Source organism: Vipera ursinii, assembly GCF_947247035.1.
Source record: "Vipera ursinii genome assembly, chromosome: 4".
In the NCBI taxonomy this organism is placed as follows: domain Eukaryota; kingdom Metazoa; phylum Chordata; class Lepidosauria; order Squamata; family Viperidae; genus Vipera; species Vipera ursinii.
In genome coordinates this window covers 54,509,442-54,529,359 of record NC_139514.1, presented here as the reverse complement: position 1 = coordinate 54,529,359, position 19,918 = coordinate 54,509,442, and the positions used below count along the sequence as shown (strand labels likewise).

Genomic DNA, 19,918 nt, shown 5'->3' with positions numbered 1-19,918 from the left:
TCCAGTCCATGCCTTAATTGACTCTGGGGCCACCACAAACTTTATGGACTCAGCCTTTGTGGCCAAATGGGCTGTTCCCCAGTGTCCGGTGGATCCGCCCATGTTAGTGGAGACTATCGATGGTCGAGTGCTCCTGTCCGGGCCTATTACGGCCGCCACGCAACCAGTATGTATGGCCATCAGTTCCCATGTGGAGGCCATCCAGTTCTACATCACTTCGGATCTGCACTTCCCCGTGGTCTTGGGACTGGCGTGGCTCCGGGCGCATGACCCACAGATCTATTGGTCACAGAACTTGGTCACCTTCCCAAGCTTGCAGTGCGTGGACCACTCCCGCCATATCTGTGCCGGCCAGGTGGAGGGTTCCCCAGGGGTTTCCTTGCCTCCCGAACTGTCCGACTTTGCTGATGTGTTCAGCGAGTCAGAGGCGGATCAATTACCCCCGCACAGGCCCTATGACTGCTCCATTGATTTAGTCCCTGATGCGCCTCTCCCAGTGGGGCGTTTGTACTCCATGTCGGAGCCCGAGTTGGCTGCATTGCGGGACTTCCTGGAGAAGAATTTGGCTCGCGGTTTCATCCGGCCCTCGTCCTCGCCAGTGTCTGCACCCGTGCTCTTCGTCAAAAAGAAGTCGGGCGAATTACGGCTTTGCTGCGACTACCGGAAACTCAATGCCATCACGGTGCGCAACCGTTACCCGCTGCCCCTCATCCCCGAGCTCTTGGACCGACTCCGGGAGGCTAAGATCTTCACGAAATTGGACCTGCGTGGAGCTTACAACCTCGTCAGGGTTCGGCCGGGTGATGAGTGGAAGACGGCGTTTGGTACTCGCTATGGACATTTCGAGTACACGGTGATGCCGTTTGGCCTGACCAACGCCCCCGCTGTGTTTCAGCATTTTATGAACGACATCTTTCGGGATTTGTTGGACCAGTTTGTCGTGATCTACCTGGACGACATCCTGATCTACTCCCCGTCGCGTGAAGTGCATCATCAGCATCTCCGTCAGGTCCTGCAGTGACTCCGAGAACATCGGCTGTTTGCCAAGTTGGAGAAGTGCCAGTTCTACTAGGTGACCATCGATTTCCTGGGTCACCGCATTTCTCCTGAGGGCATCGCCATGGAGCCGAGTAAGGTTGAGTCGTTGCAGAGTTGGCAACCCCCGCGTCGCGTGAAGGATGTTCAGTGACTTCTTGGATTTGCCAACTACTATCGAACTTTCATCCCTGGCTTTGCTGCCTTGACAGCCCCCCTCACCCGGCTCCTGCAGAAGAAGACTCGGTTCCAGTGGAACGCACCAGAACAACAGGTGTTCCAGGCTTTGAAGGAAGCCTTCATGAAGGAGCCCATCTTGAAGCATCCTGACCCGCAACGGCCGTTTGTCGTGGAGGCGGACGCCTCCGACATTGCCATTGGGGCAGTGTTACTCCAGGCAACGACGCCCAGCGGTACCCTTTTCCCTTGCGCGTATCACTCTCGGAAATTGAACCCCTCGGAGCGCAACTATACCATCTGGGAGAAGGAGCTGCTGGCCATCAAGGCGGTGTTCGAGGCTTGGAGGCATCATCTGGAGGGAGCGCGGCATCAAATCGAGGTCCGGACGGACCATAAGAATCTGGAAAGCCTGCAGACCGCTCGGAATTTGAACCAACGCCAGATCCGGTGGTTTCTTTTCTTTGCGAGGTTTGACTTCCGGGTTCGGTACATACCAAGCGGGCACAATCAGAGAGCGGATGCTCTGTCCAGGAAGCCCGAATATACCCGAGTGGAAGACAAGCTTCTGCCCAGGACAGTGATCCCCGTAGAGTCTTTTGCTGCGGTACGGGAGCCGGTTGATATACAGGCTCGGATCCGGGAGGCGCAGCAGCAGGAGGCGTGGGTGGCTCAGCGGAAGGAGGAGGTGGGGCCAGATTCGCCTTGGACGGTCACGGATGGACTCTTGTATTATCGTGACCGGCTCTATGTTCCGGGAGGGCCACTCAGGGGACTCGTCCTCAGCCAGTGTCATGATAACCCGGCAGCGGGGCATTTTGGCCTGTTCAAGACTCTGAACCTGGTCTCCCGTACCTTCTGGTGGCCCCGAGTCCGACACGACGTCCAGTCTTATGTCACCTCCTGCATTCCATGCAGGCAGGCCAAGTCAACGACAGGGGCCCCGCCTGGATTACTGCAGCCTTTGCCAACACCCAAGAGACCCTGGGGGGCTGTGTCCATGGACTTTCTGACGGATTTACCCCCATCCTCCAGCTTCACGACAGTGTTTGTGGTGGTGGACATGCTGACCAAGATGGCGCACTTCATCACCTGTCGCGGCTTACCGTCAGCTCGCGCCACTAGTCGTATGTTTATCCAACAGGTGTTTCGGCTGCACGGCCTCCCCGATAGAGTCGTCTCCGATAGGGGGGCCCAGTTTACAGCCCGCTTCTGGCAGGAGTTGATGCGTGCGTTGGACATCAAGGTTTGCCTCTCGTCCGCGCATCATCCTCAAACTGACGGGGGAACCAAGAAGGTCATCGGTATCCTGGAACAGTATCTGCGCTGCTACGTCAACCTGCAGCAGAACAATTGGGTGGACTATCTGGCCATAGCTGAGTTTGCCTTTAACAACTCGCAGCACACCTCCACGCAGATGACACCGTTCTTGGCCAATGTGGGTTATCACCCCCGGTTTTTCCCCTTCTCCCGTGGACTCACCGGAGCCGGCAGCGAATGACTTCATGGCAGAGTTACAGGTGATCCATCGATTGGTGCGACGGCAGCTGGAGAAGGCCAAGGCCGATTACAAGAGGTTTGCTGATCGGTCAAGACGGGATACGCCTCCACTATCGGTGGGGGATCAGGTCTGGCTGTCCACCAGGAACCTACCATCCACACGGCCGGCGAGGAAGCTGGATCACCGATATCTAGGACCGTTCCCAGTCGAGGCTGTCATCAATCCGGTCGCCTATCGCTTAACTCTGCCATGTTCCCTGCGCGTGCACCCTGTCTTCCATCGGTCTCTGTTGGTCCCCGAGCAACCGGCTTGTCCACTCCACCAAGCGGAACCTCCCCCATCAGGACCTCGTGATGGAGGCAGCACCCCCGAGTACGAGGTCACCAGCATTAGGGATTCCCGTTGGCTGAAAGGTCGTTTCCAGTACTTGATCGAGTGGAAAGGATACGGACCGGAGGACTTCACCTGGGAAGACGCAACCGCCGTTCATGCCCCTGCGTTGGTGACTGCTTTTCACGAACAATTCCCATCCCGACCGCATCCGGATCGGCAGCCCCGGGGGAAGGGCCCTGCGGTGCGGGATAGTGTTGTGATTCAGGGTCAGCCTGTGGGTCCGGCAGCCGGCTCGGATGTCTCGGATGACTCAGACGAGGGGGAGGAGGAGGGTGTTGAAGACGAACTTGCTGATGATGGCTTGGAGGCTTCGCAGAGCCCCCAGCCAGGCCCCTCTGGCTTGGTGGAGACTCAGCTGCGAGAGGCCGACAGTGCAGATGAAGAGGACCCACAGCTGGCCCTGTTCAAGGACGCCCCACGCAGGAGGCAGACCAGTAGAAGCAAGCAGAGAAAGGCTGTGGGACTCCTCGGAAGGAGGCACAGGGAGGCCACGCCCTGAACTCTAATAAAGGGAGTGTTTGGGGAAGGGCTGGTTGCTGAAAGCAACCGCTCCGTTTGAGGATCAAAGTTCCGGTATCTTGTTTCTTGTTCTGTTGTTTGTTTGTGTAATAAATCTTGGCAGACGCTTTCCAGCCTCAGACGCTCTCCAGCCTCTGCCGTTTGTACAGGGGTTGCCTTTCTGCAAGGCCGGTAGCAGGCTGGTACAGAACAGGTTGATTCACTTAGTCTCTAGGGCAGAAAGGCAAGATCAACCCATCTGTGGATTCTCCATCGTCATGCTGAGAAAAGGTGTTCTAAGACAACGCCCCTTCCTGTCCATTTTAGTTTGCTGATTCCTAAGATGTCAATGTTCAGTCTTGTCATCTCTTGTTTGACCATGTCCAGCTTTACTTGATTCATGGATCTTACATTCCAGGTTCCTATGGAGAAAAAATCTTTACAGCATCGGACTTTCCTTTCACCACCAGATGCATCCACAGCTGAGCGTCCTTTCGGCTTTGGCCCAGTCGCTTCATTCTTTCTACTAGTGCTACTAGTACTAGCCCTCTGTTCTTCCCCAGTAGCATATTGGATGCCTTCTGACCTGAGGGGCTCATCTTCCAGTGTCATATTGTTTTGCCTTTTGGTACTGTCCATGGGGTTTTCATGGCAAAGATGCAGGAGTGGGTTGCCATTTCCTTCTCCAGTGGATCACGTTTTGTCAGAACTCTCTGCTATGACCTGTCCATCTTGTCTGGCCCTGCATGGCATAGCTCATAGCCTCATTGAATTACGCAAGCCCCTTCGCCACGACAAGGCAGTAATCCATGAAGGGGATTGATAAATATGCATATAAACAAAAGTTCTTTTGGGGTCCTCCACCATGATTTGGAAAGGCATCCTGAGAGGGAAAAAATAAAAAAATCCTGCTCTAGACAAAAGTGAATCAACTAGTGTACAGAAGAGTAAGATTGTGAGTGGCTTGCGCAGTTTGCCTATATACCAACCAAACACATTTAAGCCATTGAATTTTACAAACTCTATAAATATGAGTTACGTGCAATCCTCTTAAGATGATATCAAGTAATTGTAGAAATTATCTGGTCATACAAATGTTAATGTTTAAGAAAAAAAACCTATTTTTGCAAATCCTGCAAATAGTTTTCAAGTACAGAATGTACAATCAGACCTTGCTTAGCAACCACTCATTCAGTGACTGTTTGGACTTACAGCAGTGTTGAACAAGGAGACTTATGACCGGTCCTCAAAGTTGTGGCCATTGTGGCATCTCCACAGTCATGAGACCATAATTTGGGCATTTGACAACCAGTGCAGAATTATGGCTGTCACAGTATCCCACAATTGCATAGTTGTCAGTTGCAATGTTCATTGCCCGCTTCCAAGAAGAAAAATCAATGGGGAAGCAAGCAGGAAATCACAAGTCACACTCACATGATGTTGCACTTAATGACCATGCCTGGTTCACTTAATGACTGCAACCAAAATTGCTGTTGTAATTTGGTATGGTCAAGTAATTTTTCATTTTGCAACCACATTGCTTAGTGACAGAGTTTCCAGTCCCAAATGAAGATAAGAGCCCTGGCGGCACAGTATTTAGAATACAGTATTGCAGGCTCTGCCCACAGCTGGAGTTCAATTCTGACGGGACCCAAGTTTGACTCAGCATTCCCTCCTTCCAAGTTGGTAAAATGAGGACCCAGATTGTTGGAGTCAATATGCTGACACTGTAAAATGCCCAGAAAGTGCTGCAAAGCACTATGGGTCAGTATATATAGTCCAAATGCTATTGCTATTGCTATCTCAGTAGGAAAATCCTATTCTTTTTATTTGTAGGAATTCCAGATAAATTGTCAACATTTCTCTATCTTTACCTTCGATTCTGAATAGAATAGAATAGAATAGAATAGAATAGAATAGAATAGAATAGAATAGAATAGAATAGAATAGAATAGAATAGAATAGAATAGAATAGAATAGAATAGAATAGAATAGAATAGAATAGAATAGTTGGAAGGGACCTTGGAGGTCTTCAAGTCGAACCCCCTGCTCAGGCAGAAAACCCTATACCATTCCAGACAAATGATTGTACAATCTGTTATTAAAAACTTCCAGTGTTGAAGCATTCACAACTTTTAGAGGCAAGTTGTTCCACTGATTAATTGTTCTAAATGTCAGGAATTTTCTTCTTATTTCTAGGTTGCTTCTCTCATTGATTAGTTTCCATTCATTGCTTCTTGTCCTGCCCTAAGGTGCGTTGGAGAATGGCTTGACTCCCTCTTCTTTGTGACAACCCCTGAGATATTGGAATAGTCCTATCATGTCACCCCTCGTCCTTCTCTTCATTAAACTAGATATACCCAATTCCAGCAACTGTTCCTTATATGTTTTAGCCTCCAGTCCCCTGATCATATTTGTTACTCTTCTCTATACTCTTTTTAAAGTCTAGACATCTTTTTTACATTGTGGTGACCAAAACTGGATGCAGTATTCCAAATGTGGCCTTATCAGAGCATTATAAAATGGTATTAACACTTTGCATGATCTTGATCCTCTCCCTCTGCACAGCCTAGCACTGTGTTGGCTTTTTTGGCAGCTGCAGCACACTGTTGGCTCATATTTAAGTGATTGTCCCCTAGGACTCCAAGATCTCTCTCACAGTTACTACTACTGAGTGAGGTACCACTTATACTGTACCTGTGCATTTGGTTTTTCTTGCCTAAATGTAGAACCTTACTTTTTCCACCATTGAATTTCATTTTGATAGAAAGCGCCCAATGTTCAGGTCTGTCAAGATCATTCTGTATCTTAAGCCTATCTTCTGGAGTGTTGGCTATTCCTGCCAGCTCTGTGTCATCTGCAAATTTGATGAGTTCCTCATCTATCTCCTCATCCAAATCATTGATGAAGATGTTGAAGAGTACTGCGCCTACAACAGAGCCTTGGGGTACCCCACTGCACTCCATGTAGGTGCATTTCTATTGAGGACTACACATTGAGTGTGGTTGGTCAGCCAGTTACAAATCCATATGGTGGTAATGCTGTCTAACCCATACTTTTTCTATCTAGTAGTAGGTTGTGGTTTACTTTATCAAATGCCTTACTGAAGTCCAAGTAAATTATATCCACAGCATTCCTCTGGTCCACTAATTTTGTCAACTGGTCAAAAAATATAAGATTTGTCTGGCATGATCTGTTTTTTGACAAAACCATGTTGGCTTTTAGCTATGATTTTGTTTGCCTCTAATGTTCGCAGATTCATTGCTTGATTATCTTTTCCAGAAGCTTCCCAGGTATTGAGATCAGGCTGATAGGTCTGTAGTTTCCTGGATTCATTTTTCCCCTTTTCTGAAGATGGGAACTACATCTACACTCTTCCAGTCCTCTAGTAGTTCCCCAGTGCTCCAGGATCTTTGAAAGATACAGTTCAGTGGTTCTGAGATCACATCTGCCAGTTCCTTGAGAACCTTGGGGTACAATCCATCTGGTCCTGTTTTTATTTGAACTAATTTAGAGTGGACAGGTGCTCTTTTACCATTTTCTTCCTGAGTGGTGTAGTTCTGGGCCAATCACTGTGTTCCTTACCTTTTATTTTAGATCAAATGAATTTTATATAACCAATTATAGCAGATTAAAAAGAATTACATAAATATAAATTGGCAGCTTAAAAATCCTCAGGCATTTACCATTCTATTTCTGTGGGCAGATTTATGTAAATGCTGCAAAATATGCTTGTCTTTTCCCAAGATTAAAAGTATATACCATGCTAAAAATATCAGATCATATGCCTGTGTTGGAAACTTAACTACAGCGAAGCACATGTTGTCAAACAAAGAATAAATAGAGATTCCATCCAAACCTCTGAATAATTTTATCTGTCTATGACTATGAATCAAGAAGCAAAGAGGAACAGGTTATCCTTTAAGTAGAAATAGCCCAGTTATTACTTTTATAGCCATGCAAGCAATTTGTTTTATCTTGGGTTATCAGGCAACCGTCTGTGTTATTAGTTAATATAAAAACAGAAAAACTCTGCAATGTGTTCAATGTAATTTACTCCGTAAATCTTTACTATAGTACTATATAATTGTTTTTAAAAAAAGCCTACATAAAATAATTTGGCATTGCTTTGCTTGGTTATGGTTTGAGCAGGTAATTGTTGACATGCAAGCATAGTTAATGTAATTTAATCAGTTATTTATTTACATTTCCATAAACATAATTTGTGGTGCCTGTATGGACAAATGCTCACCATCCCAACCGGTTTCTAGTAATAATTCATAGCTTTTACATGGACATGCCAGCAATTATCTTGATGCCTTCCATATACCTCATGTGTTGTCTTCTATTTTGCTCAAATTGGCCAAGCATAATAAGTTTTTCCAGACATCACAACTTGTATACTACATGTGAGTTTCTGCTTGCTGATCATTGCCTCAAAGGAGCAGTCACTTTTTATTTCATCCAGAACTGATTATCATTCTGGTTGTGTTTCGTAGCATTCTTAGTAACTGTCTCTAAATCCATAATTTGAAGGTTTCTTTTGCTTTCTTAGGGTCCAGGTTTCATCGTTTTATTTTTACTACTCTAAAGACCAGGGGTGTCAAACTGCCGGCCCATGGGCTGGTTGCATCTTATGGAGGCCGCGCCCACCCCAGCTCCAGCAAAGCAAAAAAAGTTGTGATACGTCGCAACACGTCAGGTGACATGGCAATGACACCCATGCTAAAGACTATCATTTTGACAGATCTGGTCCCTATTGCAATTGAAATCTCCTTGTGACCCGAGCTTTCTACGACTTCTCAGAATCTGATAGAAACCCAGTGCAAAGCACCATCTTAGAATGCTTCACATACATTAAACAAATAGGTTACATTCAGTTTAGATTTCCCTGACAGATTTACAAGCATAATCTACAACCTGAGTATTTGCATTATTCTTCCCTTATGTTATCCATTTTGAGATTAGCAGCTTCTTGAAACTCTGTATAGGAGAGTTACTGAACTATTTAATATTATGCCAGATTAGTGTTTTCTGCTTGGAAATGTATAAACTCTGTAATGTTGGCTTAATATATATGTATGTTGCTCTGTTTTGAAAACATGCTTTCTGATCTGGAATTAAGACAGAGTTTGCAGAAACTCCCTCTGTGGCTGAAATTGACAGATGGCCTTTTCTTTTAACTGATAAAATCTCTGATTTTCCATTATTTCTGGCCCCTAGTGGCGCCATCTATGTTGCATAGACAGGTTTTACTATGCATTGGATTATATAATATAATCCAATGCAGACTTCCTTTGTTCACTATTAAAATCATAAATCTTTTAATAGTTAGCTCTTTCTAGGTCTTTATAGTTTCTAGCCATTACCTCCAATCTGTGGATTTTCTTTCCAATTCTCATTCACAAACTTCCTCTGCAGTCTTTGAAAATACTTCCTGAGAGAAGTCAAACTAAGGTCTACTCACAGATTATTCTTATCAGGAAAAGTGTTTATTTTTGTTTCTGCATGTGAACAAGGGATAGAAAGTGTAGTGTATATAAACATATATGTATAAAAGTTATTAACAAGTTATAACCGTTAAATACTGTGAGGTAAACACCGCTGACAGGAGAACACGCGGGAACTTTGACAGCTGTCAAAGTTCCCCCGCCAGAGCGCAGGCGCAGCCATTTGACAGCTCGCGGCTGTCAAAACACAGAAGCCGACTCACCACGCGGAGAAAGGAGCTGTCAAGACGCGACGGCGGTGATTGGACAAACAGGACGCGGCGCCAAAAGAAAGGAACCTGATTGGCCTACACTGACAGCAGCCGGCTATAAAAGCCGGACAAGTTATACTGTTCTTTGCCTTGCTCTTAAATAAATCCTAGTTGGTTAACCTGTCATCCAGAGTGGTCTTTCAGCCACTTCACTGGCGACGAAGGTGGGATCGCTCCGGAGCTGAAGTCGCGGCCGAGGAAGGGAATTCCCGGCCAAAGAGCTGTCACTGGACGACATGGCCAACTTTGGGCGTGTGAGGGAATTCGACACCCGCCATCCGGAGAGATGGCAGTCACACCTGGGGCAGGTCAAGGGCTTCCTCCTCGTCAGTAAAATTACTGACGACCGAGCAAAGGCCGCCGCCCTCCTGTACATCAGCGGGCCCCCGGTATATGACGCCACCGTCGGGCTGTTCAGCCCGGTGCCCATCACTGAAGTCTCCTACGCAGACCTGGTCGACCAGCTCAACAAACACTACATGCCAGCTCGCTCAGAGCTGTACTGGCGAGTTCAATTCGCCCAGAAGAAGCAGCGGCCGGATGAGCCCGCAAACGACTTTATCGCAGGGGTCCGGCACGCCGCCCATAACTGCAGCTTCCCAGATCTGGAAGACCGCATCCGGGACCAAGTGGTAATAGGCTTAAGGGACGAACGCCTCCAGAAAAAACTTACATCAAAGCCCGACATGAGCCTAGCCGAACTTACCAGAGAAATAATGGCCTACGAATACAACCATAAGAAAAGACCGACCACAGCAACACCAGAAAGTCAAGCAACCGTGTACCAAGAAAACACAACCTTTAGCGACGGCGACGAGTCAGTAGACTTCACCGACGGAGAGGCCCTACAACGCAGGATGGAGCGACGACAACATCGAAGGAAGGACGCCTCAGACCGCCAAAAAACCAGAAACCCCCTGCCACCACGACACGATCAACGGGCCACCTGCGCCAGCTGCGGGGGCAACCATGCCAGGGGCAGCTGCCGGTTCCGAAACGCAAAATGCCACAATTGCGGGAAAACTGGCCACATCAAGCCAGTGTGCTGAAGCCGGCCCCGCGACAACGTGCACGATCTGGAGGCCAACCCCCCAGGTAGGAACACCACCCACGACAACTGGGGAGGAACACCGGGGGGACTAGTGGAAACCATAGACAAGGTGCACAGTTTAAGCCCGAAAGTAAAAATCAGGGTAAAATTACAAGGGGTCACCTGCAACATGGAGGTGGACTCCGGGTCAGCAGTCTCCTTAATATCGTTTAAAACGTATCAGGAGATCTGCCAACGGAGTAACAGGGAAATCCCTCTTAGGAAAACCCAGGTCCACCTAGCAGACTTCCAAAAAAACCCCCATTCCTCTAGAAGGGAAGGCTAAGGTCGCAGTAGAATACAAAAAATTTAAGGGGCCCCTAGAAGTCTTAGTGACTCCAGGGAACCACACCAATCTAATTGGGCTGAACTGGTTCAGCCCCCTGGGCATTGCCATTACTGGGGTAAACACAGTGCAAGCCTCAAGCCTCGAAGCCGTCTGCAACAAGTATGCAGACGTCTTTGATGGCACACTAGGAAAATACACCGGCCCTCCCATCTCCCTAAAATTAAATCCAACCATCCAACCCATTAAGATAAGGGCTAGGAGGGTTCCATTCGCCCTCAAAGAAAAAATTGAGAACGAACTGGAACGCCTCGTAAAACTAGGGGTACTGGAACCTACTGAAGGGGGAAGCTGGGAGACCCCAATAGTCACCCCAGTTAAACCTAACGGGGAAATCAGATTATGTGCAGACTATAAGCGACCCTTAACCTAGCTCTAGGCCCCCATGCTTACCCGGTTCCAGCGGTGAGGGACGTCCTCGCTTCTATCCGCTCCGGTGACATTTTCGCAAAACTTGATCTCACGCAGGCGTACTTGCAACTGCCTGTCACAAATGACACCGCGGAAGCTCAAACAATTGTCATGCACCGCAGAGCTTTTAAAGTGAAAAGACTTCAATTCGGCATTTCGGCAGCCCCGGGTATCTTCCAAGGTATCATGGAGAAAACCTTAAAAGGAATACCCGGGGTCTGCCCCTATTTCGACGATGTCCTCATCGCCGGAGAAAACGAAGCAAACTTAGCTGACAGACTGTCAGCTGTGCTGAGCCGGCTCAGAGAAGCTGGTCTCAAATTAAAACGAGAAAAGTGCTCCATCGGAGTCACTGCCACAGAATTCCTAGGCTACAAAATAGACGCCCAGGGCATCCACCCCACTACAGAAAAACTAAAAGCTATTCAAACAGCCCCCAGTCCAAAAAATAAACAAGAACTCCAAGCCTTTTTGGGATTACTAAACTTCTATCATGCCTTCCTCCCCCACAAAGCCACTATAGCTGAACCCCTCCACAGGCTCCTGGACAAGGGCACTGCCTGGTCCTGGACCAGAACGCATGAAAATAGCTTTCAGTCATTGAAAAATATTATTTGTAACAGCTCAACTGTCACACTCTTTAGAGAAGACACACCAGTATGCATCGCTTGCGATGCATCTCCCTACGGAATTGGGGCGGTGCTAAGCCACCTATACAAGGATGGCACCCAAAGACCCATAGCCTTCTATTCCCGCACACTTTCAAAAGCTGAAAGAAATTACGCGCAGATTGACAGAGAAGCACTAGCAATAGTCGCAGGGGTAAAAAAGTTTCACGACTATCTCTATGGGAGACCCTTTACCATATTCACGGATCACAAACCCCTGCTAGGAATATTCACCTGGGACAAAACAACCCCCCAAATTCTATCGCCAAGAATATTGCGCTGGTCCACCTTCTTGTCAGCATATTCATACAAATTAATACACAAACCAGGGAAAGAATTGGGACACGCAGACTGCCTCAGCAGACTGCCCATTCAAACCAACAACACAGACCCAGCTCCTGCAGGGCTCATACTGGCAATATCACAACTTCCAGAATGCCCCCTTTCCGCCAAAATCATAGCAAAAAATACAGCCAAGGACAAAGTCCTAAGCAGGATTCTTAGGTGGACAACCACGGAATGGCCAGCCAAAAATCCACACCCACAATTCCAGCCATTATATAACAGACAAAATGAAATGTCATCACATTTGGGATGCCTTCTGTGGGGGAACAGAGTAGTGATACCAGACAAAAACATAGCACAAACCCTAAACACCCTCCACGAAGGACATCCAGGCATAGTTAAAATGAAAGCTCTAGCCAGGAGTTTTGTATGGTGGCCAGGCATAGATAAGGATATAGAAAGACATGTGGGAGGATGCTACCCCTTCCAAGCAACGAGAAGTGAACCACCCCAGGCCCCAGTACATAGATGGGAAACAACAAAAAACCCATGGTCACGCATACACCTAGATTTTGCAGGACCAATCCAAGGGCAGAGTTTCCTAATAATAGTGGACAGCTATTCAAAATGGCTAGAAGTAATCCCCCTCAGGAAAACCACTTCAGGAGCCACTATACAAGCCCTTAGGAAGGTCTTCGCCACCCATGGCCTCCCAGACACCATAGTTTCAGACAATGGACCACAATTCACTTCTCGTGAATTTCAGATGTTCGCTACGAAGAACTGTATTAGGCTGGTCACTTCAGCACCGTTCCACCCATCGACGAACGGGATGGCTGAAATTATGGTGCGCTCAACTAAAGAAGCATTAAAAAAGTTTGTAAAAGGGAACTGGCAGCGGCAACTCAGCCAGTTCCTGATGGCACAACATACAACACCCTGCACGGCGACCGGCAAGACACCAGCGGAGCTAAGGTGGGGAAGGAGGCTGATAACACGGCTCGACAGACTGCATCCCGACACTTATACCGCAGAACCGGATCACCCCCCCACCCCGCACATTTAAACCTGGGCAAATGGTCTGGGCACGATCGTACACATCCAAAAACAAATGGGTCCAAGGGACAGTGTTACAACAAACAGGACCCATTTCCTACTTAATACATACGACAACAGAAGGCAACTTACAATGGCACATAGACCAGCTCAGGCCACGGCAACCACAATACCACCCAGACCTTCCCCTACCAGACAGCCAACCCCCACCCCCCCTGGACATAATACCTGCACCAGAACGAGAGGAAGGGGAACAAGAAAACATACCGCCGCAGGAACGCGAAAACGCACCACCCCCAAGACGTTCTAACCGAAACAGAAGAGCACCAGCATACTTGCAGGACTATGAATGGGCCGGCTGCAACAACCAACAAGGGGGTGGAAACAATCCGGGGGAGGGGTAAGGGGTGTAGAGTATATAAACATATATGTATAAAAGTTATTAACAAGTTATAACCGTTAAATACTGTGAGGTAAACACCGCTGACAGGAGAACACACGGGAACTTTGACAGCTGTCAAAGTTCCCCCGCCAGAGCGCAGGCGCAGCCATTTGACAGCTCGCGGCTGTCAAAACACAGAAGCTGACTCACCACGCGGAGAAAGGAGGTGTCAAGACGCGACGGCAGTGATTGGACAAACAGGACGCGGCGCCAAAAGAAAGGAACCTGATTGGCCTACACTGACAGCAGCCGGCTATAAAAGCCGGACAAGTTATACTGTTCTTTGCCTTGCTCTTAAATAAATCCTAGTTGGTTAACCTGTCGTCCAGAGTGGTCTTTCAGCCACTTCAGAAAGCCATGACTGAATGTTCTAATAATGTTATGTTTCATTTATCTAAGCTTTGTATTGCATCTCAGTCTAGGAGGGTGATGCCTGGTATACATTGGGCCCTTTTTTACCTGGAATGGGTTCATGCCACAAAGAGGCAGGTTAACAATCCCCAAGGACCATTAGCCTCAGGAAAACCACTGCCAACCCAAAAGTAAAATCCAGCAGTTAAAGCAGGATTCTGCTGCACAGCAGGGAAGGCAGCACAACAAGCAGCCATTTTAATTTTTTGTATAGGCCCAATCTCAACAAGAGGTCCATGTTCTCTCTACAATCTATTCATGGATGACAGTAGCCTTATTACATGCTATTCTGGCATTTAATAGCAACAGGCAAGAGTCCAGGGCTACCAAGAATCCAGTTATCTGTTCCAGAGGGTAAATACTGAAGGCAAGGCACGGGATAGCTCTTAAATGTCATTCCCAGCATCTGTGTGCGGCTCAACCTCAGATTTCCACTACATCTAACTCTGCCTATTATTGTTCCAATAATGGCATCTGTCCTTACTCTTCCCCTCCCTCCCACAATCCACTCCCATCTCAGATACTGACGTCCAAGACCCAGATATTCATACTTCTTCCGCCAAGAGTCTTACCCCAACCAAACAACTGCACCCAACACCTCCAAGCACAACCACAGTCTTCGTTATTGGACTATTGCAAAGTACTCAAAATGGGAAACTTGAAGGCCATCAGCAACTACAGCTGGTTTAAAAGAGCGCAAGCAGTAACAGTTGATTTTTGATATACCCATGTGTGATCACTACTAAACAAATTTCATTGCTCACCAATTGGCTTCAAATATAATTTGAAGTGTTGCCTGTTACCTATAAAGTCCTTCATGGGATAAAGCCTAATTATTTAAGAGATCCTCTTTCTCCAGTTGTTTCTTCCCATTAGATGTATTCAGGCAGAGTGGATATGCACCAGGTCCCCTCAAATAAATGCTGTCATCTTAGAAAAAGTGCTTAGAAACATACTTTCTCGGTTAGAGTCCATGACTGCTGAAACAGCTTCCCACTTGTTCCCAGGTCTGTGATTAGGGTCTCTCTGCAGTCCCTATTGTGTTTTTATTGCATTTCAAGAAGTGTTTTGGTCTGAGAAGTCAGGAATCATAAGTATTGAACTTATTGTATGACATCCAGTCTTCTTGGAGATGGGTAGCCTTAACTAATCCAATAAAATAAAATAATTAAAATAAAACAAATATGGCCCTGCTAGGAGCTCATGCTTTTGCAAGTGTAATTTTTCAAAGCCCTAAGTTATACTTCCCATCATGGTAATCCCCAGGGAGGCATTTAAACCACTGTTCAAGAACAGATAGGTGCAATTAAGTAATACACAAAGAACACTCCTTTTTATGAAATACCCAAATTCCATCTAAACATTACAGCTGTAGTATGTTACGTTTTGTAAACAAGCAAGCATCTTCCATTAAATGGCTATCACAGACATCACTATTGTTTAGAAGCTGTTTCCCAAGAGGAGAACTATAATTGTTCTGTTCCATGGAGTGGAAAAATGTCTATATAATGTATCTTGAGTGGGCAACTGCTATTTAAAGAGTTATATAAACATATAACAATTATTGTAGATCAGTATATAGCGGGAATACTGTTTAATCATTCATTCACTCACTCACTCACTCACTCACTCTTCCCTATTTTCTGTTTCTTTGAATAATAAATTATACATACTTTTTTCTTCCATTATTATTATAGTGGATCCTAGAGCACAATAGTACTTTTTAAAGAGCTATTTCAGTCAGTCTTCCAGCTGGGATATACTGGAACTACAGTATCGTGGTCACTTTGGTGAAAGACCCAAACTGTCAAGAGTGAAAATTTTGCAGCTACATGCTGTTCTGTTTTCATCTTGCCATTAGAATGAGGAGGGCAAGGGAGGTGGTGTTTTCAAATGAGTTAGTTTAATGTCAACTTCCAGCTGAAGTATGCAAATAAAAGTCCAGGATTATTTTCATTTCTGAAAATCTTATTGTTTTTACCGGGCCGTGTATAAACAGTAAGATTTTCAGAAATAAAAATACTCCTGGACTTTTACTTGGATACTTGAGCTGGAAGTTGACAAAACTGGAAATGGGTGGAAGAATTTGGGGCTGCTAAACTTCCTGGTTATTATATCTCATGCCTAAAAAAACAAATCTGATAAACTCAGATTTGGCAGAAATACACCGTATTTTAGTTATATTTAATACTGCAACGTGTTCTACCTGAGGCTATCCATGAAAAGTTATTTGTTTTCTTTTAGTTATACAACAGTAGTTTAAAAGAAATAAAATGCACGAGCATTGCTTTTATTTGAATTACTTGTGTTATTATTTATGTATTTTAAAAATTAATAAAATATATAATGAAAAAGCATATACAGGTAGTCCTTGACTTACAACAGTTCATTAGTGACTGTTAAAAGTTACAGTGGCATTGAAAAAAGTGACTTATGAACATTTTTCATACTTATAACTGTTGCAGCATCCCTGTGATCATGTGATCAAAATTCATATGCTTGCCAACCGATTCATATTTATGACAGCTGCAGTGTCCTGGGGTCATGTCATCCCCTATTTATGACCTGACAAGAAAAGTCAATGAGGAAGCCAGATTCACTTAATAACTTGTTACTAACTTAACAACTGCAGTTGTTCACTTAGCAAGAAAGGTCATAAAATGGGGCACTTAACAACTTTCTCACTTAGCAACAGAAATTTTGGGCTCAGTTGTGGCTGTAAGTCAGGGACTACGTGTAGAAGTTGCAGTTACTGCAGGATAAAATGGGTCAGCTAGGCTGCTAACTAGTGCAGGTTGTATAAATCTTGTGATGCCTGTACTACATGCCTGGCATAATTTAAGGTTTAGTATCTAAAGCCCTAAACAGCTTAGGGCCTGCTTATCTAAGGAATGACTCTTCTTTGAACCTTGCTGTTTGTTAAGATCCTCAGCAGAAGCATGGGTCTTTGTGGAGGGACAGGGAAAAGCAATATGTGATGACATGTATGTAGCACACAACTTATGTACAGCTAATCTACTTGTTTCAGACATTGAGAAGTATTTAATATTGGCATTTGTGTGATGGTATCATGATTTTCTGCAGATGGCTCAGAAAAGCTTTTTCTGCACATGCTTTAGAGAGATTTCTTGCAAAGACTCATGCTTTTGGAAGTTCATCTTTCAAGCATGCAGGAGAAAGGTTTCTCCTGCATGGTTCCCAGACTACTATGTACTCCATTAAGATTGCATTTAATTTTCATTCTCTTTGACTTTAGATGATTTTTCAAGATGCAACTCTTTGGGCAGATTGTTAATTTTATCGGTAGTGATAATTTATATACATGTTTATATATGCCATTAGGGTTTAAAATTTTTTGTTAGCTGCCTTGAATGTATCCTGGAGTTGAAAGGTCAGATGTACACAAAATAAAATATAAATAATCCTTTTTTAAAAAAACAGAGAGTATATTTTATAAATAATTCAGTAAATGCCTACTTCCTATACATTTATTGTGGAAACATTAACAGAAAGCCCCTGTGAATCATAATCTGTTACCATGTTCTGGACATGCTATTCAACTCCTTATTTATCGGTTTAATCATACATACATTTAATGGATAGCATCATCCCTGATTAAAAAAAAAGATTCACTGTGTCCAACATTCATTGCAGCCTTTCATATTTCACTCCTTTCCAGATCAGTGTTCATCTACTTTGAAGCCAACTGCACTGGGACAAGTGAGATATATTCCTGCCCAATGGATTGGGGTTGAATATGTTTTTGTGAATGTGACATCTGAAAGTGTGGCAAGGTGGTGTGTTTTTTTCCTTCCTTCCTATTCAAAATACTATTTTTAATCATCTTGCCCTTCTTTCCACCCTGAATACATGAATACCATCAACTCGGCAGTAAAAATCAAGTGCAGGGCTGCCCGATTTCATGTATTAATATTGCTTGAAATGAATGAACAAACTTGGTTTGGTTGCTATATATTGAATCACTCTGCAGAGATGTATATTTCTGGGTTCAGTGCGTCCTCTTTCTTCTGTCTGTGTGCCTCAGCACATGTTGGCGGTTAGGTCATGCAGACTAACTCTCTCTCTTTCCCCTTCTCTCCCTAATAGGTGACCTCATGCATTTGCCACCGTATCTTCGGATGGACTTTTTGTTAAACCGAGGCGTTCCAGGCACTAGCAGAGACTTGGGTTTGGGACAGACCTGCCTGGAACCCCAAAAAAGCCGAACCTTGAAGCGCCCAGCCGTCTTGGAGCCAGTCCCTGTGGAGGCTTCCTCCACGAGAGAAGCACAGTCGTGGCAATCTGGTGGCGTAGCAACATTACCTCAGCGAGAAGGAGCTGAGCTAGGACAGGCAGCAAAAATGAGCAGCTCCCAAGAATCCCTTCTGGACTCTCGGAGCCACTTAAAAGGAAACAATCCCTACGCAAAATCTTATACCCTTGTATAACAAAAAGAGAGCATGGCTGGACAGTGGCTGTACATATTTAATAATTATTTAAAAATCCAATCAAAGCTACCTTTTTTATTGAATACCAATATTTATAATTAAAGAAGAAGATTGCCAAAATATTTGGAACAAAAATGCAACTGACAGACAGTGCAAAGACTCTCCTGCTTTTTTTTCTGTCTGAGTGTGAGCTTCATCTGAATGGACCTCCCAAATTTTTTAAGAAAAGAGAGTCCGCTTTTTTCTGATATTCACAAGCTTTTGTGTTTTTACTGATTTTCTACAAAGTGCATGGGGACTAAATATTTTAAACTGGGAGTTCCATCACACACACAATTAAGAAGAAAGAAAACAATTTTAAAAAAGGAAAACACTCTATTTGTGAATTTAACAGGGATATTCATTTTAAAAAGGCAAAAAAAAGTCTTTTGTCACGTTTTGCACATTTTTTTAAACTAGCAAATGGGTCATTGATCAGTTTTTTCCCCACTGTTAATTAGGATGAGTGCTGTGTGTCAGTGAAGTGGGGAAGGGAAGGGGCATCAATTTGATTTGGCATCTCTTCCTTTTATATTGATTTAATGAGACACTCTTTGCATTTTGTCTATGCGAAATAAAAGGGTCTTCTGCCTTTATCTGCGCATCTGTATTGCTTTTCCTTATTCATAGTGTGTTCATTTAGCACAGGTAGTTTCATTTTTGTAGAATTATAATTTCTATAGACTAGAGTTGAAAATGTTTTTAATCATTGGAGAGGTTTAAACAAATTCTGTTTCTGGGACTTTCTTTGTGAAAAGGAAGATCTTAAATTCTAAATTTAAATGATTACAGTTATGAGAATGCAGATGCCTTTGATATGGTTGCTTTTGTTCATCTTATATTTGTGGATATGTTTCTTTTCCTGAATCATCATGGCTGGGCAAAGAGCTTGGTCATCTGGAGCTGACATATAACAAGATGAGCTTGACTTTATAGTTATAAAATGTATAATTGTTCATCATTTATTTATGTTTTTCTTGTGTTCATTTATTTTTCCTTCCAATAGACAGTTATGTTAAAAGGAACAGGAAGCAATGTTCTCCCGGGTTATATTGGCTAGCTAGAGACTAAAAGAAGAAAATAAGTATTTTGTTTTCTTTGCCAGAATATGAAACTGATGGATAGAAAGGAAGGATTCTTATTAAAGCCCAAAGCTTTATCATTTATTATATATATATAAATATTGGTGTGGGGTGCTGGCTTTGTTGCTGTAAGCAGGTTGGTTGGCTGTGTTGTTACATGTTGATTGGTTGATGGGGTTATTGTTTGTGGATTAGTTGGCTGTTTTGTAACATCCTGTGTAGCTGTGTTGGCTGTGTGCCCATTAGTCTTTTGTGTTGTAACGACCTGGATAATG

At 44.7% G+C, this 19,918-nt stretch overlaps 1 protein-coding gene across 1 annotated transcript in view; it reads left to right on the top strand.

Annotated features, from left to right (window-relative positions):
• DSCAM (DS cell adhesion molecule) overlaps positions 1-18,522 on the top strand; it is a gene marked incomplete at both ends in the record, with an annotated part of 366,722 nt that extends 348,200 nt beyond the window's left edge. Inside the window, one exon of the mRNA XM_083361425.1 lies at positions 18,182-18,522. Coding sequence (XP_083217551.1) covers positions 18,182-18,522 — 341 coding nt within the window. The remainder of the gene's footprint in view (positions 1-18,181) is intronic.
• Between the last annotated feature and the right edge of the window lie 1,396 nt (positions 18,523-19,918).